This window comes from Enhydra lutris, unplaced genomic scaffold, assembly GCF_002288905.1.
Source record: "Enhydra lutris kenyoni isolate GAN:26980312 unplaced genomic scaffold, ASM228890v2 scaffoldscaffold40, whole genome shotgun sequence".
NCBI lineage: Eukaryota > Metazoa > Chordata > Mammalia > Carnivora > Mustelidae > Enhydra > Enhydra lutris.
The window spans coordinates 1,897,370-1,923,834 of NW_019154124.1; the positions used below are offsets into that span (position 1 = coordinate 1,897,370).

Genomic DNA, 26,465 nt, shown 5'->3' on the forward strand with positions numbered 1-26,465 from the left:
GTCAGTGTCCAACATTTTCTTCCTCTGCTTTTTCCCCTGGTGACCACTAAGCTACTTTGTTTTCAGGGAACAAAAGCCCATCCGCAGGATTTGTTTCTTTCATTTCCGGTATCATATATTGTTTCTTCCAAGATTAGAGCAACATGTCAAAGAAGGTTCCTTGTGACGGAGAACTTAAAAGTCTCCGGTTAGAATTAAATGAAGATAACCTTATGGGGATTTCAGGTAATTTCATAGAGGACAAAGGTTACATAAAAGAGGAATAGAATTTGGAGGAAACCTCCGGAAATCCACAAATTGCCTATTTTAAGAAATTCCTCTTACAACGGCTTTACATGAATAGGACCTTCAAACTAGCATGGACACAATTCATCCAAGCCATGCATATCAGAAGGCACATTGGGTCAAAGTTTTCACGATACCCCCCGTGGACTTCTAGACGTTCCTGGCAGAAGCCTCCTCTCTTAACTACCTTGTACCTGATACACTAAAAGAGAAATAAGCTGGCCCTGAAAATCCAGGCTAGAAAACCCAAATCCAGCAAATGTCTCACAAAGGCACTTACATTTTTGTAACTCTTGGTACTTTTGTAAATGTCTGTGCTAGGAACGCTTCCCATGCCGTTCCATGAGGGACTAGGAGAAGAAAAATCAGGTCAGGATTTTTTGGAACAGGCCTCCTTTGGAACAAAACATTAGAAGAAATAACAGATAGGAAAGAGCCCATCATTCTGGTGTTTTGGGCCTGTGTCTTCATTACAGATAACATCTTCCTACAGCTAGCTCTGAAATGAACGGCTGGTGTTTGCGGGGGCCCTGGGAGGAGGAGGACTTCCCTGAGGGCTGAGAGAAGTCGTGAGCAGCCCTCTTCCATGTGTATCACACTTCAGAAGACAAGCAAAGAGCTTTCACACATGGTAAATTTTATCTAAGTGCCACTATCCTTCTGGAAGGTCAGCAGTCCTATCTTCATTTTTATGGGTAAGCTGAGGGTCAGGTACAGTCAAAAAGGCCCTGGAGGTAAGGGGCAGCATCTACATTTGACCTAGGGGTCCTCACAGCCTGGCACAGCGCCTGGAACTTACTCATGAGGTATAGCATCTTTCTGAGGAAGTATGGCGAGTCTTCAGGGATCAAATTAGTCTCAGTTGGTGGAAATGGGAGCCTGGGGGGACCAGGAGAAAGTTCCTCCCATCAACCAGACTGTTGTCTTCCTGCTCCTGATGTAATCGAATAAATCCCATGATTCTTCAAGTGAGACCAGGGATAGATGTTAAATAACAATTCCTGAAGAAAGAGTATCTGTTTGGGGTACTCTTGGCAACGTGCTCTCCAGATCAGCCATATAATTACTGGCAATGAAGCACTGTGGAGGATATGGCTTTTGCTTGGCTAAAAGCCTGGTTACCGAATCAGGAGCTAAAACGTGCTGCTGCTTTATCCTCAGCTTATCGGGCTGTGCTGAATTTTCATGTAAAGCTCATAAGCTACATCATCTTTCTCCACAAAACTTTCTCTCCCAACCACACCCTCACAAGGCCAAGTAGACACTGAGGCACAGAGAGCACGAGAAGCAGCATCTTCCAAGGACAGGTTTGGAGTTATTTCCCAGCAGCAAACTGGGCACACAGGGAGCTTGGGAACTCTCTGGGCCTGTAGGCAACCACGTAGGGGCCCCGAGGCAGTGAACACAAGCTTTTGGGAAGAAGGGGAACTGGCTGGTGCAATGAGAAGGGTGGGCTTAACTTTGGAAAACCATGTGGAGTTTCCTCAAAAAGTTAAAAATACCACTACTGGGTATTTACCCCACAGATACAGATGTCATTAAAAGAAGGTCATGTGCACCCCAGTGTTCATAGCAGCAATGTCCAAAATAGCCAAACGGTGGAAGGAGCCGAGACGCCCTTCAACAGATGAATGGATAAAGATGTGGTCCACATACACAATGGAATATTACTCAGACATCAGAAAGGATGAACACCCAACTTTTGTATCAACATGGATGGGACTGGAGGAGATCATGCTGAGTGAAATAAGTCAAGCAAAGAGAGTCAATTATCATATGGTTTCACTTATTTGTGGAATGCAGGGAATAGCATGGACGTCATTAGGAGAAGGAAGGGGAAAATGAAGGCGGGGGGAATCAGAGGGGGAGACAAACCATGAAAGACTGTGGACTCCGGGAATCAAACTGAGGGTTTTAGAAGGGAGGAGGGTGGGGGGATGTGTGAGCTTGGTGATGGGTATTAGGAAGGACACGGATTGCATGGAGCACTGGGTGTTATACGTAAACAATGAATCATGGAACACTACATCGAAAACTAATGATGTACTGTATGGTAACTAACATAGCATAATTTAAAAAAAAAAAAAGGGTGGGCTTATGCAAAGTGGGAGGGGTCTTGGATGATGTTTTTCCAGGTTTCTTACTCCTTTGCAACCGAAGCCCAGGCAGAGAAGAGGCCAGAAGTCTGGAAAGGTAACAGAGGTTTTGAGGAGAGAGACAGGCTCTGTTCGCCTCTCCGCTGGGACGGCTTCACAGACCCAGGAGGGCACACGCGGAAAGCCTCTCAAGAGTCACTACAGAACCAACAGAAACCCAGACACTCAGGACCCCTCACAGATCACTCTTGGTGGCATCGAGCCACGCCTTTGCTGCTTTCCCTCTGCATATGTCCTAATGACATCTACTTCATATAATCGTGTGCCCTTTGGGGCGCATGCTCCATTTGGCGGGTCTGAATGAATTCTGCCCACAATCAACACTTTCAAAGTCTCCCGTTCTGTGTTCCTAGCTTCAGGAGAAAACGGGCTGCAATCTGTTTAGCAGCTACCTTGACGCTATCCTCGGGCCCAGTGTCCCACGTGCTGCATCTCATTTGCAGAAGGAACCACAGAGCCACCTCAGTCCTTTGCTGAGTCACCAATCTTTGCGTCTTATCACCACCGAAAGGAGCGCACAGCCAAAGAGCACATGACTAAGTGCACAGATCTGGGGGTGAGACATACCCGGGTTCAAAGCCTGACTTAGCTGTGTGATCTTTGGAAAAGTTCTTAACCTTTCTGAGCCTCGAACTGCTTACCTATAGAATGACAATAATAAAATCATTTCATGGGATTTTTTTCCCGAAGACTAAATATGATAATGTGTGTCAAGCACTATGGGCTTAATTCATAGAAGCCCTCAACATATAGAAACTATTATGAAAGGGAGTGGTTTCCTTATATTTTATCAAAATGGTATAAGGAAGCTCAGGGTGTGTGGTCCTGTTTAAGGGAGACCTGGGTCTGCATTACTCACAATTGCACTCTGAGGACCACAGTGAGCAGTCCAAACATGAGGCCGGCTAGTAAACCGAGGTCCAGCCCCAGAATGATGGATGCTATGCACGTAAACACCCAGATAACCTAGGACAAAACAGAAAAGGAAGAACTGCTTTAATCCAGCAGGTGCCGTCCAGTGAGATACTACCTGCGAAAACAAATCAACTGTCCATGAACAAATCACGGCTTTTTTTTTATATACTCGGACTCTACTTCATGTTAAGAGGAAGTGGAAATTGACCTTTCTGGTAAAGACTGATTGTCCCATTTCAACGTGCTTTCATGACTTTTAAATAGGGAAAATACGAACATAGTTCAAAGTGGAATTAACATTAAAAAGGTCTACAGTGGGAAGTCTTGCTCCCAACCCTCTCCCTTCTCCATCCATCCGGCCTCCCTCCCAGTGTTCTCATCTGTTTCCGCGTGTGTCTCTGCGCACGTGCACGTGCGCACTTTTCGCCAGCATCGTTTTCTGCAAACACAAGCAAATATGACTGAACAGCAGTATTTTCTTTTCCCATCTTTTCATGCATTGTACACACTATGCCATGCTGCACTGGTCTCTTTTTCACTTTACAATGCATCTTGGAGGGATGCATTTTTCTCCTTTCTGTCCGTCATGGTTTAAATGACAGCAGGACTCTGAAGGACTTAGCTTCTGATTGTCACAGTTCCTCAGACCTATTGCGAAGCTTACTTTGGTCAGAGGTTAGAGTTAGACTGGTCAGAGTTAGACTCAGCAAGGGTTTTGTATTTTGGTTTTGCTTTGTTTTGTGTTTTGTTTGTTTTATATTACAGAGGTTTTTTAAAAAAAAGAATTTGTTTTGTTTTTTAATTTGGTTGTTAGTCTGGTTGGTTTGTTTGGTGTTTATTTGTATGAGATTCTTCCTAGATGGCAAAAGATCTCCCCAGAGATACAGGACGTTCACAAAACTTGGCTTCAGAGCCTTGGCTTATCCACACAATTCTAGTTTCTTCTCTGGGAATCCTGAAATGCAAGTGAGATTTAGGAGACATGTTCCCACATAATGATGTGGCAGGAGGCAGTTAGTTAACTGTCTGCCTTCTTCTCGGGTCATAATCTTGGGGGTCCTGGCATTTAGTCCTATATCGGGCTCTCTGCTCCGTGGAGAGTCTGCTTCTCCCTCTCCCTCTGCCTGCCATTCCCCCTGCTTGTGCGCTCACTCTCTCTGTCAAGTAGATAAATAACATCTTAAAAAAAAAAAAAAAAGAACCAAATCTTATTTCAGACAAAAAGAGGCAGTAAGTGACTTACAGCATCTATCTTATTCTGTCTCCACAGACGAGGAATGTCACACACTTGCATGAACATCCCTTTCAGGTTGGCGATGACAACGGCGGCCAAGACCGACTGCAGGGAGAGACAGGGAAGGCTGTGTTATTCAGGGCAATGGCTTTCCACCAGGGGAGTTTTAAACCTCCTGTTATTTCTCTGGTGGCTGAGCAGGGAAGCGAGATTATGCAATCAGTGTGCCGAGAAGCAGGGCTGTACCTTCTGCAAGGGTTCCAGCAGCTTCCCCAGGGCGACGATGGCGACCATCACGATCCCAGCCGAGATGATGCCGGCGATCTGAAAGACACACACCTGCCCTGAGCAGGGCTCGGCCTCCCCCCTGGTGTCTTCTAGCTTGCAGGATGCGGGTGCGTGCGGGACAGCCTGTTTGCGGGGCCACTTGACGCTGCCCTACTCCCCCGTCCTGCTCAATACTGTTGAGAGAAATGAGAATTAGTTCCGAAAACTCTCCACAACAGAAGGAAAAAGTGGGCAACATACACAGGGTGGCTATTGCAGAGGAATTAAAGGAAACGTGGAGACCGAGCCTGCGCAGGGAAAGCCAGCGGGACCGGGATTGCTGCACGATGTGTTACTGACCTAGAGCTTCGGTGTCCCATCGGGAGGCCAGACTTGTAACCATTTGCCAGAGCGGGGCCACCCCTTCCCCCAAGAGCAATCACTGAATGTTCTTGGGAAATAAACTGCGCCATTCACATCGGATTCTTCCGCGTCATGGAAGCCGCAGCCCTAACAGCGATTCTGACAACACTTGATACTAACGGCATATGATTCCCACAAAAATCGCAGAGGAACTAAATGGCCCGGTCCCAGTGCAAATTCAGAATGCTACATGAGCACCATGACACGTGGGACCGCATCCCCTCCTCCTCTGTCCCCTGACACAGGCTCAGAGTGTGGCCCCAGGGACGGGGGCACCAGCACGCGGGGCATAAAGGACCTTCAGAAACTTTACCTTCTCTGGCCAAAAAGCTCTGCTAAGATCCGTGAATAGTTAGGAGAGAGGCTGAGGGGTGGGGCTATTCTCTGGTGTGATTAGCACTGAGACGGCTGCAACGTGGCCGAGGTGAAGACCAGAAACTCTGAAACAGAAAGGAGAAAAGGAGACAGAGCACCAGAAGCAAAGCAGTGGGAGAAGCAACAGGGAAGACAGGCTTGGGCACAAGTGCCGCCAGCTGCAAGAGGCTACAGGTGAAGAGAGAGATCAGGCCCGCATCAAAGGAAAATCCAGAAACATCAGAAAACTTCAAAGTCACAGTCTTCCCACCTGGCAAATGGATCATTTCAAACTTCTCATTATGGTTAGATCAGCCTGAGGCAAGATTATGTATCTAATGGACTAGAAACTTCGCTTCATACTTCCAGACCTCTTTTTTAGGCTCTGTTGCCCATTAGCACACCTCTAGGAGGCCTGTACCTTGGTGGCTTTCCCTCTCCTATCTGAGCAGAGAAACCAATATTCTCCCTCTATCCATCCATCCATTCTCCTTCCCTCCCCCCCTTCCTTCCATATAGTTGCATAACCAATACTGGTCACCAATCACGAGCCACTTGCATCTCGCTGTGGATGTGGGGCTCTGCGAGTAGCTGAAAGAAATGGAGATCAGGGGACAGAGACCACAGCCAGCTGCCCAGCTCCTTCCAGGAGAATGGCCACCTACTCGCCAAGTACATGGGACAGTAAGCTGCCAATAATGGGGACCGAGATGAATCTTGGTCACTCTTAAAATCTGAGAGGATTCTGTTACTTGTACTTACTTTATAAGGCTGGTTTGTGGGAATTGCAGTAGATTTTATATCTATGAGCACATTCAATCACTAGATAATTAATGATTCTAAGTGAGAAGTTAATCAGATCAGAGAACAGTTTGTAATCAGAGTTTCTGGTGAGCCCGTAGGAGTCAGGTGAGGGCGAGAGAAAGAACGGGCTGTAACGTTAAGCCCTGCTGCAGTCTGACAAAGTGCTGCACACAGCGAGCACTAACCCTCACTACTCCGTTCATTCATCTGGGAGAGGACTGGTTCTTCTGTGTCAGGGACAACATATGTATCACTGGGACGAAGATGCTCTCCTACCGTCAGGAGCAACAGATGGGAACGATCAGCATTTACAAGTATGCGCCAGGACTTTCTAGACGTTTTTATTCAATCCTCACAACATCCCTTTGAGTGGATGCAGTTAATGTTCCCATTTTATAGATGCTGACACTGAGGCCCCCGACATGAGAGAAAGCCTGAGAAGCCACACAAAAGGGGAAGACCGTCCAGTTTATGTGGTCATGAGTCCCTGGATTTCAGTCCAGGCACTTGGACTTTTAACCCCAGAACTCAGTATACATTTCAGTAATTAAATGTCAAGCCCGTTCTGTGCTTGCTTCATTCCTCACTACTGAAATGCTGGCATCCTTCATTCCTAAATATAATACATGCCAGTGTGTGGTGGTGGGTGTTAACTTACCAGAACACCATTATCCCCAAGCCCTCTGCCAAGGAATTGCTTTACACGGGCATTCTTCCTGGGCCGGCTGGCCCGTGCCTCCTTTGAGGCTGCGCGCCACAGCAAGAGAGTGGACATCACCCGTGGGGGACCCGCCTACACCCGCAAACAGCCCCGGGCCCTGGAGAGTCTGTCAATGCCCCATCTCCGATGATAACAGAGCGCTTTCATCTCGCTTCAGCTTGCGTGCTGATAGCCGCCACTGGAACATGGGGGCAGCTCTGGAAATCACCTTTGACCTCTTCCCCCCGACCACAGACCCCTGGCTCGGCCTCCTGGTACGGGCTGGATTGTCTTCCCTGCTCCTGCAGAACTAGAAGGGTCTGGTCTGTCTCTCCCTCACCCCAAAAAAAGGAAGTTCAATTTTAAAAAGAAAATTTCTGAAAATTAAAATTAAATGTTGTTCAACAGGACCCAAGAAATTGGAAGAGGCCCATTCTTCCAATCCCCCTACACAGAGATCCATTATAAATGGGAAAGGAGCATCACGTGCGCCCTAGGGACAAGTAAGGCTTCCCCTGGGCAGGCCACTGTAGGGAGTCACTAGTTTTGTCAACTAATCTCTTTCACACTGCTGTGTGTCCCTGCTGTAACAAACCCTACCTGAAGCCCGTGTGTGTCATAGTACTTACCTTGGATTCAATGACATCCTTCTTTATAGCCTCAATGCACTTTTTACTCCGAAACAATAGCTCTGTGTGGGGAAGGGAACCACCCCCCAGGCACAACGGAAACACAATTCCTGAGCCTGTCCCTTGCCACCAATCACCTGTTTTGGCAAATCTGACCCCATGCCCCGCTAGAAAGGATAGCCTTTGAGAATGGCTCCTCAGCTTTGTGGCCAAAGGCAGGGTGATTCAGAGATGAACTGGGACGCCAGATTTGAGGTCCCTTTGTGAAGGTAACAACCTAAAACCACACTGATAAGATAAAATCCACTTCAGGAACAAAAATCATCCTCGAGAGGAAAGGCCAAAATGTTATCACCAAAATATCCCTGGCTGGCAGACTTGTTCTGTGGGACGAAGGCTTCTAGAGGAAATTCTATCAGGAACTTTCCTGATCCTTGGAAAGGAAACATAGTGGACACTTTGGATTCTCCCGAAAATGCAACAGCTCACTAACGCCAGAAAGTGCGCGAGCTCCGCCTTCTCTATCTCCAGATAACACATTGATAAAAATCAGCATTCTTGGGGCGCCTGGGTGGCTCAGTGGATTAAGCCTCTGCCTTTGGCTCAGGTCATGGTCTCAGGGTCCTGGGATCGAGTCCCGCATCGGGCTCTCTGCTCCGCGGGGAGCGGGTTTCCCCCTCTCTCTCTGCCTCTCTGCCTACTTGTGAGCTCTCTCTCTGTCAAATAAATAAATAAAATCTTAAAAAAAAAAAATCAGCATTCTTCACCACTGATTTCCTTGTCAGTTCTTATTATCCCGGAAACCCAGGTTGCAGGTCAATACAGCCACCTGTGAACTGAGCACTGACACAGAGATTCCTTTGAGGATCTGGGCATTGGGAAACCATCAATGTTGGAGAGGTTTCTGGGGAGGAGATGGATCAAGTTGATGAGTGAGCCCCGGGTCGGATCAGCTCGGATCTGCTCGGATCTGCGCCTCCCAAGGCACAAGCCTTCGTGCTCCAAGGCTACTTGCCTTACTTGGCTCTCCTAAACGCCTTGCTGGGTGCTGTTCCCCAGCCCATCACCCCCACGCTGCTGTGCCTTACCTGGGTCTTTCCCCCGGTGCTCTCCTGGACGGCCGTGCGGGACAGGGCAGTGGTGGCCACAAAACAAGAGAAGAATCCTGAGAAGATGTTGCTGATCCCAAAGGCAATGAATTCCTAAGGCAGAGACCGAGGGACAGGGATGCTACGAATAGAATCACTGGGCAAGACCTGCCAAGTGTTTAAGGAAAAAGAGGAGGAAAGCAAGCTCCCAAGCCCACCCTGTCTGGTAGCCCCAGACACTGCCCACACTTGCACACAGAGCAATTTAAAATCAGCCCACCTGAACAAGGGCCCGTGTGTACAAGGGCCTGAATTTAAAATGGTCACAACCATCATCGCTGGCGTTCGCTGCACTGTTTTGCTATATTATAGCTCCCCTTATGAAATACATCCGGAGACACTGGACTGCATGAAGGATTCTCATGCTGACCCAATATGTGAGCGTTGAATGTTATTTAGGACCTGACTGAATTAACTCTTAGAATTCGGCTGACTTCAACTTATTTCTTAAAAAGAGACACAGCCTGCGTATTTCAAAATAATTTCAATTAGCATGTGGAAGAGGGAAACCAGCTCAACAAGGGCTGATGAAAGAAACCAATCCCTTCTCCAGCAGACAATGAAGTCTGTCCCGCTTATGCCTTTCTCTTCTTTGCCGCCCTACAAAAGCAGGTCAGCGCAAGGGTGACCGTACCTGGTTCCCATCGATGGTGTAATCGTACTTGATGGCATAAACTTTGCCCACAGACACTGCAATAGCATAAGCCACCACGGCGATGGAAAACGAGGCAGCCAGCATCTCAGAAAACAGACTCACAGGTGGAAGTATGGGAGGCAAAAACCTAGTGAGTTTTAAAACGAAAAAACAAACAAACGCAGTGAGGATTTGACCACAGTTCTCTGTTCCTACCTCGCCAAATGCTATATACACCCAGACCCAAGTCAGGCATGAAAATGCTTGATCCCGAGGGGAAAAAGCAGATTGCGACAACTAAGTGGTAGCATTGCTTTTACAGTTTTTAATTAGAAGCTGGCACTCTCTCATGGGCTGACTTCTTCATCCCCTCTATGAACGCTGCCTTATCTATACCCCTGACACGAATAAACGTGTCATTATGGATTCTGTAATATACAGCCTGATGCCACGCCATTTCACACGTTAGTGTTTCTCCTCACACCATTTTATCTTAAAGGTCTTTGAATTTAAAAGATAGTCTGGCCATAAAATGAGATTTGCCTTGTGCGAAGAGATGTCAGGTCTATGAAAAAGACAAACGATATTGAATGCTAAAAGAGCTGAGTAGAAAATCCGCATCTTAAGAGCCACGATATTTAAAATCTTGAGTCCAGAAAAGATTACATTTATGTAATTATCAGAATGTTCCAGAATCACAATGATTAAGACTTCCCAGTGACTGTGGGGTCAAATGGCTACTGTTAGACATACCAGAACTGTTCTACAAACCATGTAAAGAAATAAACCTAGGGGTACCTGGCTGGCTCAGTCAGTAGAACATGTGATGTTTGATCTCAGGATTGTGAGCTTAAGCCCATTTTGGGCACAAAAGCCCACTTAAAAAGGAAAAAAAGGAAGGAGGGAGGGAAGGAAGGAAGGAAACCTACATGTTTATAATCATTCAGTTGTCCCCAAGTATGAAAACTGGGGGAATGGCTTTCATGTACCTGTATCTTGATGACTTATTCATAGAGTGTACAAGCCAGAGGTCCCTAGCCAAAAAACCTCCAAAACAAACAAACAGAAAAACTCCATCAAAATAATCTCCCTCACCTACCTCACTTATATCTGAGTTTCCTTTAATAGGAAATTACATTCCCCTCCTCTAATCAGACGGAAGTGCTATAGCAGAAATAAGATTGTTACAAAAAAACACAGAAATTTAGAGCTAGCTAATATCCTGATATCATCCAAGTTAATATGCTCATCTAATATCCTAGAAATGGTTGAATCTACATCTCTCCTTTTGTTGATAAGGGAACTGAGGTCCAGAGACGTGAAGTGACTTGCTCAAGGTCATTTAGTCAGGTCTAGTATGAATGTTGATTTCGTGCGTAACAAGATCTGTCTGATTCTCTGCCCCAGTAGCCTTTTTCTCCCCACAGGTGAGGTTACTTTCCAGACTCCTTTTTTCCCACATCTCATCCTGACTCACAAGATTTGTATCACACCTCTGCTCATCTGGATGTGGGCTTGGACCTCACATCTTAAAACCAGGCTTGTGGGGACACCTGGGTGGCTCAGTGGGTTAAGTATCTGCCTTCCGCTCAGGTCAGGATCCAAGTGTCCTGGGATCGAGTCCCACATCGGGCTCCCTGCTCAGTGGAGAGCCTCCTTCTCCCTCTGCCTGCCACTCCCCCTGCTTGTGCGAGCTCTCTCTGACAAATAAATAAAATCTTTATATACTCTTAGGCTTATGACTCATTCCCGAGACCCAATCAGCCCTACTTGAGGTAATTCAGTCTGTCCAGATACCTTTGCAGTCCTGCAGAGTTCAGCTTTGATTGTGACCTAATGCCCACTGCCTGCCTGCCAACTTCTCTAATGCCAGGGCCCTCTACCAGGTCCTTGATTCTCCAGGGTCACAAAGTGTAAAGCACAGAGACTTAAAGTCAAAGGATGTGAATGCTGGCTCCATGGCTCTGTATGAAACTGACTGACTGACTTGGGGCATATTATTCAAGATTCCCCAGTCCCAGTTTCTTCAGCTGTCAAATGGGGGCTACATACTCTTCTCATAGGGTTATTGGAAGGAGTCAAGGAAGGATGATGTGAGTAAGTAATCAGTACCTACACACATAGTAGGTGCTCAGTAAGTGTAGGGAGACCCTGAAAGTACCACACAGCTGCCATCCATTTGTATTACCTTGCTGGATCTTAGCAGGGCCGATATTTTTGCCCCACGTCACTCACTTGGGGCCCAGACTGGACACCTTCCAACGACCTCAGAGTTGTCTTTCCCTTACCTCCTGCCCTTCTTCAGGGGCCCTGTTTGGCTACAGCCAACCCTCCCATGTCTGGCCTGATCATGAGCTAACGCTATGAAGGTGAGTGAGGGTGAAGGAGGCTTTTCTGAAAAGATAAGGGCGGGGAGTGCTGGGACCCTATAACAGAGGCCGGGGGACCTATAACGGAGAGTCAGGCGTGAGAAACATGATTCCATTTACTTGAGGTTGGCCCTGAACATTTGGCAAATGCACCACCGCTCCAACTAGAATGGAAAAGTGGCCTTCCAAAGGCAGCCAGGAGAAAACCCCGATGATTCTGCTGACCTCCCCTGCCCCGTTCCCCCTGCGCCACACTCTCAAGCACAAGTGCAAAGCATGTCACTTTGAAAGCAGCGGAAACTAACATGACGGTGACATCCTCTGGCACCAGTACCTGCTGGCTATCTAACAGTGAGTCTGGTCATAATTGTGGGAAGTTAATGTTACCAATCTAGCAAACATCTGGGTTTCTTTTTTAATGCCATATGTTGAAATTACAGCGTACTGCACTTGGTCCATTCAGTGCATTTTATGAGAGATCTCACTGGCATTTCAGAACAAGCCCGAATTATGAATTTACTCTGTTCTCTAGGAGAACCCCCTCACCCATGTAGGTGGTGACAGAAGTGCACGAAGATACTCAACTCTACTTTCCTAACTCACCGAACTACCAAATCTATAGAAAACCTCCCTTAAGACGATGCATTTTATTCGTGAGAACCAATGACATAATTATTACTTAAGATTGATTAAACTAATTGGTGGAGAATTTAGGCCAGCTGTCCCTTATTTCTCAAGCAGATTGTTCTCAGTGTGATAAATGTGACTAACCATGATTCTATTTGTATTATATTGTAATTATACACAGGAGTTTAAGTCAGGAGTCTGGTGGTGACTGTGTAAGTCCTGCCACATTTTAAGGAAATGAAGAAAAAAACCTCAGGGCATATGGGAGCTGCTTTTCAACAAATGGCTCGAACTTTCTCTACACACAGTTTGTCTGATTGTTTGCACCAGTGGGTGCTTCTTTAAGATCACACACGGGGAAGATTATGGAAGGAGCATCAATGAAATGAAGCTTGTAATAAAAGGTTTCTTTTAAATAGAATGTACTGACTTAGTATAGCCTAAGAGGAGCTCCGCACTCACCCGCTTGGGATGGATTTAACAATGCCAGCATTGTAATTTTTTTCCAGGTCGGCTCCATATGAAATGGCAGTAGCAATTATTGTCTGAAATAAAACAAAAGAGGTTAAAAATAAAAAACTACATGTTTTAACAACTCCTCACCCCCTTTCTTTAGTCTCCTCCTTAGGAAGCCTGCCCTGTTGGTTTCTTTCTTTCTTTTTTTTAATCCAAGTACAATTAACATACACTATATTAACACACATTATATTAGTTTCAGGTGTGCAGTAAAATGATACGACTTTTCTCTGCATTACTCAGTGTTCCTCAAGATAAGACAGTGCTCTTATTCCCCTTTATCTGTTTCCCCCATCCCCCCACCTACCTCCCCTCTGGCAACCACCAGTTTGTTCTCTGTATTTAAGAATCTGGGGGGTTGGGGGCGCCTGGGTGGCTCAGTGGGTTAAATCCTCTGCCTTCGGCTCAGGTCATGATCCCAGGGTCCTGGGATGGAGCCCCACACCGGGATCTCTGCTCAGCAGGGAGCCTGCTTCTCTCTTCCTCTCTCTGCCTGCCTCTCTGCCTACTTGTGATCTCTGTCAAATAAATAAATAAAATCTTTAAAAAAAAAAAGAACCTGGGGGTTTTTAATTTGTGGAACATAAGGAATAGCATGGAGGACATTAGGAGAAGGAAGGGAAAAATGAAAGGGGAGGAATCGGAGGGGGCGATGAACCATGAGAGACTATGGACTCCAGGAACCAAACTGAGGGTTTTAGAAGGGAGGTGGGTGGAGAGATGGGCTAGCCTGGTGATGGGTATTAAGGAGGGCACAGATTGCATGGAGTACTGGGTGTTATACGTAAACAATGAATCATGGAACACTACATCAAAAGCGAATGATGTACTGTATGGTGACTAACATAATTCAATAAAAAATAAATTTAAAAATTAAAAAAAGAATCTGGGGGGTTTTGTTTGTCTCTTTTTTGTTTGTTTGTTTCTTAAATTCCATATATGAGTGAAATCGTTTAGTATCACTCTTTCTCTGACTTATTTCACCAAGCATGATACTCTCTAGCTCCAACCATGTTGTTGTAAATGGCAAGATTTCATTCTTTTTTTTATGGCTGAGTAATAGTCCATATATATTACAACTTCTTTCTTGTTAAACTCATTAATGCTGAACTTTCTAATTACATGTTTTACTTACCACAATTACTTCTATAGGAATAGGGACTGGAATTTTGTGCTTAAATCGGTCATTCACTTCCTTAACCGCCATACAGATGATAATGGTGAGTAATCCAGCAATGAAATCAGCAAGATTGGTGTTGCCAACATTTTGAAAAATCTCAATCAGAGTCTGTATAAAGAAAACAATTGTATATTCTTCCCACATGAAAAATCATGATAACATCATCAAAGAGCACTTGAAAATTTCATGTAAAATCATAAAAATGTGTTGGCTAATATAGAGACCATTAAAAAATCCAATCTTAGCAATACATATACCAAGTTAATGATGCTTAATTGGAGTGGTAAAACCATGAGTGATTTCTACTTTTTTTGTTTATCTGCACTTTTTTACGATAAAAATGAGATGTTTTAAAAGAAAAAATTTCATTACATACTGAATTTTACTTGCAGAAAAGCTTTAAAAATTTATATCTTAAAGTGGTTTTACAGGGACTATTAAGTGACCTAATTTCACAATGTTGATGTGCTATTATTGAGACTAAAAACTGACAAACCAAAAAGTCCCAATTAGCCAGTATTTTAGGTAAAACTCTTTCCCAACCTGAATGAGACGGCTGGAAATAAAAATACCTAAATACTTCATATGTAGCTACATAGGGTCTGATCCACTCTTCATGCTGAAGAAAAACTACTAAATTGATACATAGTTCAAATATAAATTTTTAGAGGCACCTGGGTGGCTCAGTGGGTTAAAGCCTCAGGTTTGGCTCAGATCATGATCTCAGGGTCCTGGGATGGAGCCCCGCATGGGGCTCTCTGCTCAGCAGGGAGCCTGCTTCCCTTTCTCTCTCTCTGCCTGCCTCTCTGCCTAATTGTGATCTCTGTCAAATAAATAAATAAAATCTTTAAAATATATATATATATATATATATATATATATATATATATATATATATAAATTTTTAGAAATTAATTTGGTACTTAGTTCAAACTTGAACTGAGATGACTTAAATAAAAACAACTCTTTCCAAGTGGGCAGACAAGCCAACTCAAGTATAAACTCGTCTTGTTTTGTAAATAGGAGGTTTCTGGGAATCAAGGGAGATTAGCAAGGGAGACTCCCAGGGAAGAACAATAATACCTTTGTTCCCGCAGCTTGGGTCCTGTAGAAGGCATGATTTCAGAGGTATTCTTTCATTCTTTGAAACAAATAATCTCTCAGTGAAGGTTACTTTTTTTTTTTTTGAATGAGTCCTTTTATAGATATATTTTTATATGAAAACAAAGGAATGTAGTACCTTATCATTTATAACATGTATCTTACTTAATTTTATAGACAAGCTGTATTTTAAATAATCACAATGGCAGTCAATAACAGTTATGTATAAAGAGCCTTAAGTGATCCAGCAGCCGTTTGGCCAGCAGCTCCAAGAGTAAGGGAATGACGGGAGAAGTTGTTATGCTAGCAAAAGACGTCCACCAAATGCCTGAACTAGAGTTCAAGCATTTGACTTACAGGAAGCCTCTTGGACTTTCACTCAGAGAGTATATTTGCTCTTGCTTGAAACCCAATACCAACAAATTTACTTTGCCTTCCTGAGGCAGTCAAAATTGAGAGAGGCAGTTACATGGACAGCAAGAGAGGAAGCCAACGATAGCAGGGTGAAAAGGAGAAAATGGTGGCCCCTGGGTGGTTCAGTTGGTTATGCATCTGACTTTTGATTTCGGCTCAGGTCATGATCTCAGAGTCGTGGGATGGAGCCCTGCATGGGGCTCCCTGTTCAGTGGGGAGTCTGCTTAGGATTCTCACTCTGCCTCTGCCCCACCCCTGCTCATGCACACACACTCACACTCTCTTCCTTTCTCTCTCTCTCTAAAATAAATAAATCTTTTTTAAAAAGAGAGAGAGAAAATGGAGGAGTACCACAAGTGGGCACAGTAACAAGAATTTAGGGCATCTGCCTTAGGAGCCAACAGGCCCACATGTCTCAGTCTTATGGCATTGCTGTCTGGCCCTTCCCATCATCGGTTTTCTGATGACGAGCCTCATTAATTCATAAGTTGGATATAATATTTCACTTAATTGTTTATATAGTAAAGGTTTACTTTCAATTCAAAAGGGAAAAATCCAAACTTGAAAACAAACAATCAGATAACGATCCCAATCACAAAAACATTTTCACCTTACAAAAATGATCACTCCAGGATTCCCATTTAATCTATGAGAGTCACTGAGATCTTTGAATAAAAAGCACCTCTGGTTTATTAAAAATGTAATATGGGTTGCAAAAAAACAAAATCAGTTTATATTACACAATTGCATTAAGCAAGCATATACTAGTTGTTTATATACTGAGATATCTCCTATGAAAATTTCCACAATAAAAAGTTTAGTCTGTGTAGAAATAAAACTGAAATAGTCAGATTGTACTGAAAGATAACAGAAATGAGACTCTAAGGAAGCAATGAAAACTAATTCCAATTTCGTTTACTATTAAAATATTTCCTAAAATAAGTTTAAAATGTGGATACACGTATGAATCTGTATTTCAACCTAGTATTCTGAACAGGTCAAATCATAATAATGACCATTTCAGTGATGGGAAATATTTTACTCTATTTCCTACCATGCTTGGAGAATTTTAGGACCATTTCATTCAGATCATTTCTTCCTTTTTTGCCTTCCTTTTTTGCCTGGGGGTACAAAGCCATAAGAAACAGATATATACCTGCTGTTACATATGAGGAAATTTATCAGTTAACTTCTAGTGCCAAATTTATTTTAATTCATCTCTTTAAATAGAGCAAACTCTTTATAATCACCCCTTGCAGTCGGGCATTTCCTCCTACCAGAAACAATTTTTGCCCATATGTAGATCACCCCTTAAAGCATTACTTTCCTTATTGGAATGGTTTAATTTGTACACACTGAAACAGATTCAAAAGAGTGTCTCATCGAGCTTAATGGTGGCTTTCAAAACTCCCGTCATCCGGGCAGAACTTTTCAGTGTGGTCTTCCACCTCGTTAGAGGAAGAAATGAGGAGGTGGCCGTCACTTCGGTAAGCAAGCAGAAAGTCTCGCTTTGTCTATCGAGACAAGCCACTTAAAGTGAATGATAGGAAAACAATCACCCTTAAATGTGCTATGTGATTTAGTTACATAATTGAGAAGCTACTTGGTGGCATGGGGCGGGGTGGTGGGGGGGAGTATTACTAACTGTGAATTCTGCCAATACCTTGTCATTCCCCCTTCTGCGACCTCTATTCTCAGTGGCTCTGGCATCTGTGAGTTCAAGTTTTAGTTTTTCTTACTGTCTGGGTATTTCCTCCTCCAATTCTTTGTATTGTTTTCCTTTTGGGGAGGAGTTGGGGGAGGGAAACAATCCAAAGTATAGCCTTATAACAAAAGAGATGTTAAAGGGACGCCTGGTTGGCTCAGTCAGTTAAGCGGCTGCCTTTGGCTCAGGTCATGATCCCAGGGTCCTGGGATTGAGTCCCATATTGGGCTCCCTGCTCAGCGGGGAGCCTGCTTCTCACTCTGCTTCTGCCTGCCACTCTGCCTGCTTGTGCTCTCTCTGACAAATAAATAAATAAAATCTTAAAAAAAGAGAGAGAGATGTTAAGTTGCTACATGCCAGAGAAAGTATCTTACAACAATCTTCCAATTTTTCCTGGAGGAATCCCAACTACTCTGCGTTTGTTGAAGGATTCTTTCATGAATGATTGTATCTGGTTATGTCACAAGCAAAATTCTCTGTTCAAGTACTGAGTGGTTCATTCAACCTTATGCAATCCTTTCCAAACCTGCTGACCCTTCCTTTTCTGAAGAGCAAACTTAGAGTCATGATGACACGGGGAAGATTGAAATATCTTCATCCAACCTGACTGCTCTGGAGGAATTTCTCACAAAATTCTATGACACATTCTAACCTAATATTTTAAGAGTAATGTTCAACAGTCACATAACAATTGTGTTTGGTTTCAAACTATTTTTGACCTTGTTCTAGTGTTTCTTGGTTCCTTTTGTCCCTTTTGAAAGTGGGATCATTTGCAGCAAGTTTTGTCTCAAACATAGTCCTAAAAAAGACACAAAGAAATGGAAAGACATTCCATGCTCATGGATTAGAAGAACAAATATTGTTAAAATCTGTGCTACCCAAAGCAATCCACACATTTAATACAATCCCTATCAAAATATCAACAGCATTTTTCACAGAACAGAACTGGGACAAACAGTCCTAAAATTTGTATGGTACCACAAAAGACCCTGAATAGCCAAAGCAATCATGAAAAAGGAAAACAAAAGTGGAGGTACCACAGTTCCAGATTTCAACTTGTGCAGCCACTCTGGAAAACAGTGTGGAGTTTCCTCAAAAAGTTAAAAATAGAGCCACCCTACAACTCAGCAATTGCATGGTTGTAAATACTAGGTATTTATCCAAAGGATATAAGCATAGTGATTCGAAGGGGCACCTACACCCCAATGTTCATTACAGCAAATGTCTACAATAGCCAAAATATGGAAAGAGCTCAAATGTCTACGGACAGATGAGAGGATAAAGAAGATGTGGTGTACACACACACACACACACACACACACACGAATATTACACAGCCATCAAAAGGAATGAAATCTTGCCATGGGCAACAATGTAGATGGAGCTACAGGGTATTATGCCAAGTGAAACAAGTCAGTCAAAAAAAGACAAAAACCATACGACATCACTCATATGTGGAATTGAAGAAACAAATCAAAAGAGCAAAAGGAAAAAGAGAGAGGCAAACCAAGAAGAGATTCTTAACTATAGAGAACAAACTGATGGTTACCGGAGCGGAGGGGAGTGGAGAGGATGGGGGAACTAGGTGAAGACACTAAGGACTCACTTTTGATGAGCCCCAAGTGATATACGGAAGTAACGAATCATGATACTGAAACTAATATAGCACTGTATGTTAAGTATACTGGAATTAAAATAAAAGCTTGGAAAAAAACCATAGTCCTAGGAGACCAGAAGGACTATTAGTATCTGCAGAGTTTCCCCCAATGGCCAGGGAACCAGGTTAACCACTGGCCTCAGGCTCCTGGGGTCTGTGTGGATGTGAGCCAAGCAATGTTCATGAAGAGGTGAGTACACTCAGTAAGGGGTTTCTTGCTGGATTCAGGGCATAGTGCATTTGTCTGGGGAGTAAATAGTTCCCAGCACATTGGAGGTAGTCAGTAAATACCTACTGAACAGATGAACTGTATGAATGACAATGAAGGAATAAATGAATGAACGGTTGACAAGAAGAGTATGAATGCAAGAAAAAGCAAGACGTGCCAAGGACTGCAAAGATGAGAGGGCCTGTCTGAGAAAGGCAGTCAGAAGGTTCCGAAATGAATCAAGCACTTGGTAGGAAAAAAAGCAACAATGACAAAAATAATTCTAAATCAAAAAACAGCCTGCATTCTTTTGAGAGATGGGTATGACACGATGGAATCCCATGTCACTGAGTTACTGAGTGAGTAACAGATCTACAGGCCTTGTAAGATGTGGAGATTTGAATCCTTTAAATCAAGCTTCACCTCAACTTTTCCAGATATGAGTAAACTCTCCAGGCTGCTTAAAGATGACTGAAGAAAGACCACAAAACTTGCTACATGCTACGATAAAAAATCTTCATAATAAAAAATTTTTTGTTCTTCAAAAAAAAAAAAAAAAACCCAGCCCACATTAGTAGGCTGGCTCCTTGGAATAGTGAGCTTCATGAGGTCTGTTCACCTTAGTAATGAAAATAATAACAAGAGCAATAATAATAATGAATTCACTAAGCTCTTACTATGAGCCAGATAGTGTACTAAGTGCTTTATACAGATTTTCCTTTTTAATCCTCACAATTCTAAGAGGCAGCTACTGTTATTACTTCCATTTTACAGTTATGGACAGTGAGGTGTAGAGATGTTAAATATAACATGCCCCAAATCACGTGGGTAGTAGGCAGTGGAATCAAGATTCCAACTCAGCTCTACTGAAATTCAAAGCCTCTGGTTAATCACTATGTGAGACCGCCTCCTCTACCTATTCCCACTGCACAATACATGGCCACAGGCGCTGGGCAGTATTTGTTGAATGGAAAGGGCAACGTGGGATTACGGCACTGTCTTGAAACCGAGCAAATTCCTGACCACCTTTCTAATTTTCACATATGGATGCATGGCCTTACGTTGTTTTGGAAGCTAATCCACAGGTCACTAAAGGACTTAAGCTCCGTTCTTAAGGCCAGCACATTATTTTTGCATAGTATCATTCTCCCCAAGCTAGGATGACATCATGTTACTATCATTACCATTTTCAAGCATCAATAGCACGCTTTATATAGAACGTATATTTAGATCCAGGAACTTTTTCAAATCTAATTAGTGTGATCTACATCCTTCTTTTGCATCTCTTTTGCATGTTGAATCATCTCCGAATCTAATGTTCCTTTTCATCTATAATTGCTGAGACATTTACATTATGCACTTCATGGACTCGAGCAGTTAGAAAGGGCTTTAGAGCTACATCTCCAGTCATTTCATATGACAAATAAAAAAAGAAAGAAGACTTGAGATATGAAATAATAATTCCAACCTAACTACTTTTTTTGAGTACTTATTATGTGCCAGCCTCTGGGCCAAGTGCTTCTCTTATACCCTTATTTAACTTAACTATGAATATAGATATTATCACCAACTCTATTTGGCAGAAAAGGAAACTGAGGCATGGTGATTTGCTCATATAACTAGTAGGCAGTAGAATGAGGACATGACTCAAGGCCATTCAGCTCCAAACCTGAGCTCTCAGCCACTATCCCCCATGGCGTGTCTACGGTCACTCAACTTCTCAGAGGCCAACTTGAAGCTGGAACTCAAGTCCATGGCCTCCCAGACCAGACTTCACTTCACCCTTTACCCTAACCCTTTGTTTCCATTAGTATTTTTAAGTGCACTGACTCTTCTGAAACCATTTTGACCAGTTGAAAACGATGATTTGTAAAATGTGCCCTCTTCAGTGTTTACTCCTGATTCCGTTGCTTGCTTTCAGAGAAAAATGTTTTCCATGGCACCCAAAGTATGGCATGGAGGAACTTCTGCTCTCTAGATGCAGGTTAAAGAGGAAAAGAAGAGAGTTTTCTCAGTGAGCCATCCCCGGAGTAAGAAGCCACACTTACATAGATAATGGAGAGAACCCCATTATAGTTTTTGGTGGAAACGTTGAGAACGATCTTCAGCTGTGAGACCAGCACTTGGAAGGCAGCAGCTGTTGTGAATCCGCCAACCAAAGGATCTGCCAAGTACCTCACTATGAATCCAATCTGTAAACCTCCAAATATCAACTAGGATAAGAAGGAAAGAAAAAGTTAACATTTGCCTGAGAGAAGGACCAACTCTCTTGAACTATTAACGAGTCAAACTTAACACCAGTTCAAACTGGTAGCCTGCTAATAACAAAAAAATACTTGTAGGAATGCTCCTCCACCCCTCTAAAATTTAAAAACTCGTAATATGAACCTTGAAGTACTTCTAGATATGTAAGAAGAAAAGGCAGAATCATGTGGCTTATTTCTGTGCCTTTCAGATCCCATGGCTCTGCTCATCAGGACACTTTTTTCTCCTTTGTTGGCTCTGCACATCCCCTTCCCTCGTCCTCATTTAAATCACACATGTTACTCTGATTTTTTTTTTTTTCTGTCTCTGACTTTGATGATACTCAAGCCTTCATAAGTAGGGTCTTGCTGACTATTTCAGCATCTGACCTAAAACAATATAATTTAGAAAATAACTTTGGGGGTCCAATAAATTGCTTGGTTTCATGTTTAATTCCATGTGTTTTATACTCAGTGTAAAACACATTCCATGTGTTTTACACTCAGTTATTTCAAATAAAAACCATGTCGGTCCACACTGTACTTGTATTACCTGTATGATTCCAACCAAAAGAGTAAGGGTGCTTGCAATCAGTACTCTTGCTGTATCTCTGGCCACATAGTCTATCACGGTGGTATTGAATGCGGTGCCATTACTGCTCGATACACGGAAGTGCTCATCGGGGGCCATGCTCAGCACAACAGATCCCACCATTAAACTGACCACTGGGAACGGCCCTGGGGGGAGCAAAGCCTCTATCAATTAATAATTATTCATCACAAATGTTTAGGTCCAATATGTCTACATAGGATTAGAAAGATGTGTGGAATTATTAGGTGTGATTGGGAGAATATCATTTGTTCACAAAGGAAGCTGCAAAGCAGATGTCTCAAGGCATTCATGACCCAGAGAGACATGTAGGTAGGCAATTATAATACAGCACTCAGGATGCTTTGTGAATCCACAGGAAGGTTGTCTAGCCTGTCTTTGCGTGTTCTTCATGCATATTGGGGCAACAGTGGGGGGAGTTCCCAGGAAAGGTTTCCTGACAGAGGTGGCCAACAAGCTGAATCCTTATTTGTTCTATCTTATTTATTCCAAAAAGCTCATTTCCTAGAGCATCCAATGCCCCGATCTCTCTGGTGCCGAGGACCTTGATCAATATCATAAGGTCCAGATTGGGATAAAGAAAAAACAAAAAGAGTATATAGTTTTTCTTTTTCTCTTTTCAAGACAAATTATTTTTTCATGTCATATGGCAGTCTACAAGATTCTGTGGTTTTAAAAGTATTCCTATTCTCCCAGTCACTCCTGATATTTTTATCCATGATGGTGATCCTGTCCTTCGGTCATAGAAGGTGTTAACAGTTGGGAGGGCTCAGTACTGACATCCAGTAACCTGGAGTATTTAAATGTATAGAATACCAAAGAGAAAAATATCAGCTCCTGCGTTGCACACGTTGTCAAGGATTTTGACACTGATTGTCTCTCCCAGGTGAGGGAACAATTTCAATCAACAGCCTCTTCCTGATCTCCTTCCATAGGCAAGGCAATATGCTAGATACTAGGGATAATACGGCTAAGGATGAGGATATGGGCTGGAGATTATTGTATTTGTCTCAAGAGGATTGTCCAGGTAGACATGTCTAGCCAGCAGATGGATGTAGGCGCAAAATTATCTCAAGTATAAATGTCAAAGTCACAAAATAGCATTAAAACATTCATTTACTAGAACATTCCAGCACAAGAGAATTCAGATTTTAGGAACAGCAGAAAATAAGCCTATTTTGAGCCATACCAAGAAGGAAAGCCAAGCTTAGTTTCTAAATAGTTTTGGCACAATTTTGCCAGTGTTCCAATATTAGTGACTTAAAAATGAGTACAGTTTTTAATGAAATGATGAATATGTATTTGATGAATATAATTTAGTAAATGATAAGTTAGTCTCGTAAAACAGTACGTTTGAAGACCTCTTGAAGATATTTTTCCCTTGTCATTTTGTATTTTGGAAGAGAACACTTTCTAAATATGGAGTCAAAATTATTACATTTCTTAAAAGGAAAATATACTAGAATTTGAAGGTCGGCTGTACTTTTGACAATCTTTCAATTTTCTCCTCTTTTATAAAAAAAAAAGAGTTAAGTATAAACCTAATACTAAAGAGATGATATTTTGAAAGCTAAGAAGAACCACTGCATCACTGAATTGGATAAGCCCGCAAAACACTGGAGGCCTATTTTCCTGGAAAACATTAACAAAGATACGGAAGCATAATACACATACTATAGCCAAAACACGTTAAACGTGAATAAATACAATTGCAATATATGCTTATAATTACCAACTGAGATGTGCCTTGACGTTCCAAAGATAAAATAGGTCAGGATAGGGAAAAAAGCAGAGTAGAGACCATATCCGACAGGGACTGCTGCTAGCAGAGCGTAGGCCATGCCTGCAAGTACATCCAAAATGATTACATTCACAAACAAAAGTTAGGGTGTTCTTTCCACTATGCAAAGAAAGGCCTTTTCCTAGACACCCCCGTTGGCATCTTGCCCTGCGTGGTCTTCCTTATTTTGCGCACAGCCTGGGGCTACGCTAGAATGCAGAACGTGATCTGGATCAGTGGAGAAAATGATTCATCCTCATGCACCACCTGCTGAAATGAATTGATAGACTTGATCAGTAATCCAATCATCCACCGATTAGACGAGTGGAAAAAGGGAGTCAAGTCAATTGGTTAAAAACTCCATCAACTCAGCTCAAAGGCTCAGAGCAGCTGTGAGCACAGACATTTCGTGTGAATGCCGTGATTCGGTGTGTCTGGAGGGACACAGTCGACGCTCTGTAATACCCGCTTCCTTGTCGGGGAACAGAAGCTAGATCCAAACAAAGGAAGCTATGACAACTGTACACAGCAGCAGGTAAGACAACTCTACTAGGCTTTCCTCCAGGAGCTCAGCTCCTCCGCTGGGGCTCTGTCCCCAATAGCCTCTGGGGCCGCACCGCACAGTGTGCAGAAATCTCAACTTTTCCACATACGTGGGAGTTGGAAGACCGCAATGATGCCTTCTTTTCCTTGGTGAAATACTTCTTAGGGAGTCAGCACATCTCACTCTTTATGGCTTCCTCACATTTCACTCACAGTCAGAGCAAAATCACGCCCTTTGACCACTGGGTTCTCAACAAAGGATTACATTGATAGTTTAAAAAAGGGCAGAAAACAACCAAAATATGCTGGCTCACAAGTGCTCTGCATTATTTGTTGAATGAATGTCTCAGAACGGAAAAGTGGTTAACTGAATTATACTTTACATACTATGATTCTATAAAATGAAATTGATGTGATGTATAAGAATACATCTGCTAACATGGAGATAGGTAAAGAACAAAGGAAAAAGTAAAGAAAAGCAGGATTCAAAATCATGGCAAGTGGGCCCCTGGGTGGCTCGGTTGTTAAGCATCTGCCTTTGGCTCAGGTCATGGTTACAGGGTGCTGGGATCAAGCCCCATGTGGGGCTCCCTGCTCAACGGGGAGTCTACTTTTCCCTCTCCCTCTGCCCCTCCCCACCTCCACTTGTGCTCTCCTTTCTCTCTTTCAAATAAATAAATTTCAAAAAAAAAATATGTGGTAAGTATGCATGCTCTCACTTTTATAAAAGTAAACATGGATGTTGCATGCACAAAAAAATCTCGAAAGATTGTCAATATTATGCTAAGTCATTTCCATATACAAAAAGACTATGTAATTAATAAACACCCATGTATTCACTGTCCAGCTTAAGAAATAAATTGCCAGGGAAGTTGCAACTCTGCATACTTTCCTCAATCACATCGTTCTTCCTCCCTCCACCCCCAGAAGACAACCATTATCCTGAATGCAGTGCTTATCATTCTGACAGTTTATTCTTTTACATAGATATGGCTGCTTTTCCTTACTTTTTATAGATATGCCTGGGTGGCTCAGTGGGTTAAGCATCGGCCTTTAGCTCGGGTCATGATCCTGTGGTTCTGGGATGGAGCCCCGGGTCTGGCTTCCTGCTCAGTGGGGTGTCTGCTTCTCCCTCTCCCTCTGCCTGCCCCTCCCCCTGCTTGTGCGCGCTCTCTCTCTCTCGCTTTCTCTCTCTAACAAATAAGAAAATAAAATCTTTTTTTAAAAAAAGGATATGCATTTATGTGATTTATATGTCTAGTAGGATATTTACTAAAATATTGATGGGTTGTCTACGCAGTGGGATCAAGGGAGACTTCTAGTTTGTGGAGGAGGTATCTTTCACATTCCTTATGTGTATTCTCTGGTTTCCTACAATAAGCATTTGGGCTATTCATTTGACAATTTATTGATTATGTACCTACCATGTGCCCAAACTGTTCTAGGTTTGAGAGGCTATGGGAGTGGACAAAAGAAAATGTCCGCCCTTACAAAATCTGCATTCTAGAATAATCTGTATTACTGATGCAATCGTTTTAAGACATAACTTACAACATAAGACATAACTTACAACAAGAAATAGCAAATCACTTGTCCCAAGAACATGGAGTGGAAAGGTGGCTCCCGAAAGGGAAGACGAACAAAGGAGGAGTGGGAAATAAAAACAACCTATTTTCTATGTACTTTTCCCAAGTCCTTCTCAAACTTCACTTCCCTGAACTGGGCTCTGCAGTTTTTACCGTCCTGAGAAAATGTCTGTTTCCATACAGTGTCCTACTTAGGGAAAACTGCTACTCAAATAGACTGTAATCATCTCTATTTATAAAGGACTTTGGTGCAATGATTTTGAAATTACACAGTTTGTAAGGAAATCTAAGCCATTGATTTAAGCCACAGAAACTCTGTGCTGATACCCTTCCCATGTAGGATGGTGGCATATACTGACAAAGGCGGGGCTAACAAC

General features: G+C 43.0%; 1 protein-coding gene across 1 annotated transcript in view; it reads right to left on the reverse strand.

Annotated features, from left to right (window-relative positions):
* Positions 1-26,465, reverse strand: part of LOC111155329 (solute carrier family 26 member 4) — a 47,407-nt gene that overhangs the window by 14,339 nt on the left and 6,603 nt on the right. Inside the window, exons 4-14 of the mRNA XM_022515473.1 lie at positions 23,912-24,022; positions 22,123-22,307; positions 21,375-21,539; positions 14,197-14,349; positions 13,008-13,090; positions 9,550-9,697; positions 8,856-8,969; positions 4,837-4,914; positions 4,600-4,695; positions 3,301-3,407; positions 566-635 (exon numbers count right to left, since the gene is read on the reverse strand). Coding sequence (XP_022371181.1) covers positions 566-635; positions 3,301-3,407; positions 4,600-4,695; positions 4,837-4,914; positions 8,856-8,969; positions 9,550-9,697; positions 13,008-13,090; positions 14,197-14,349; positions 21,375-21,539; positions 22,123-22,307; positions 23,912-24,022 — 1,310 coding nt within the window. The remainder of the gene's footprint in view (positions 1-565; positions 636-3,300; positions 3,408-4,599; positions 4,696-4,836; positions 4,915-8,855; positions 8,970-9,549; positions 9,698-13,007; positions 13,091-14,196; positions 14,350-21,374; positions 21,540-22,122; positions 22,308-23,911; positions 24,023-26,465) is intronic.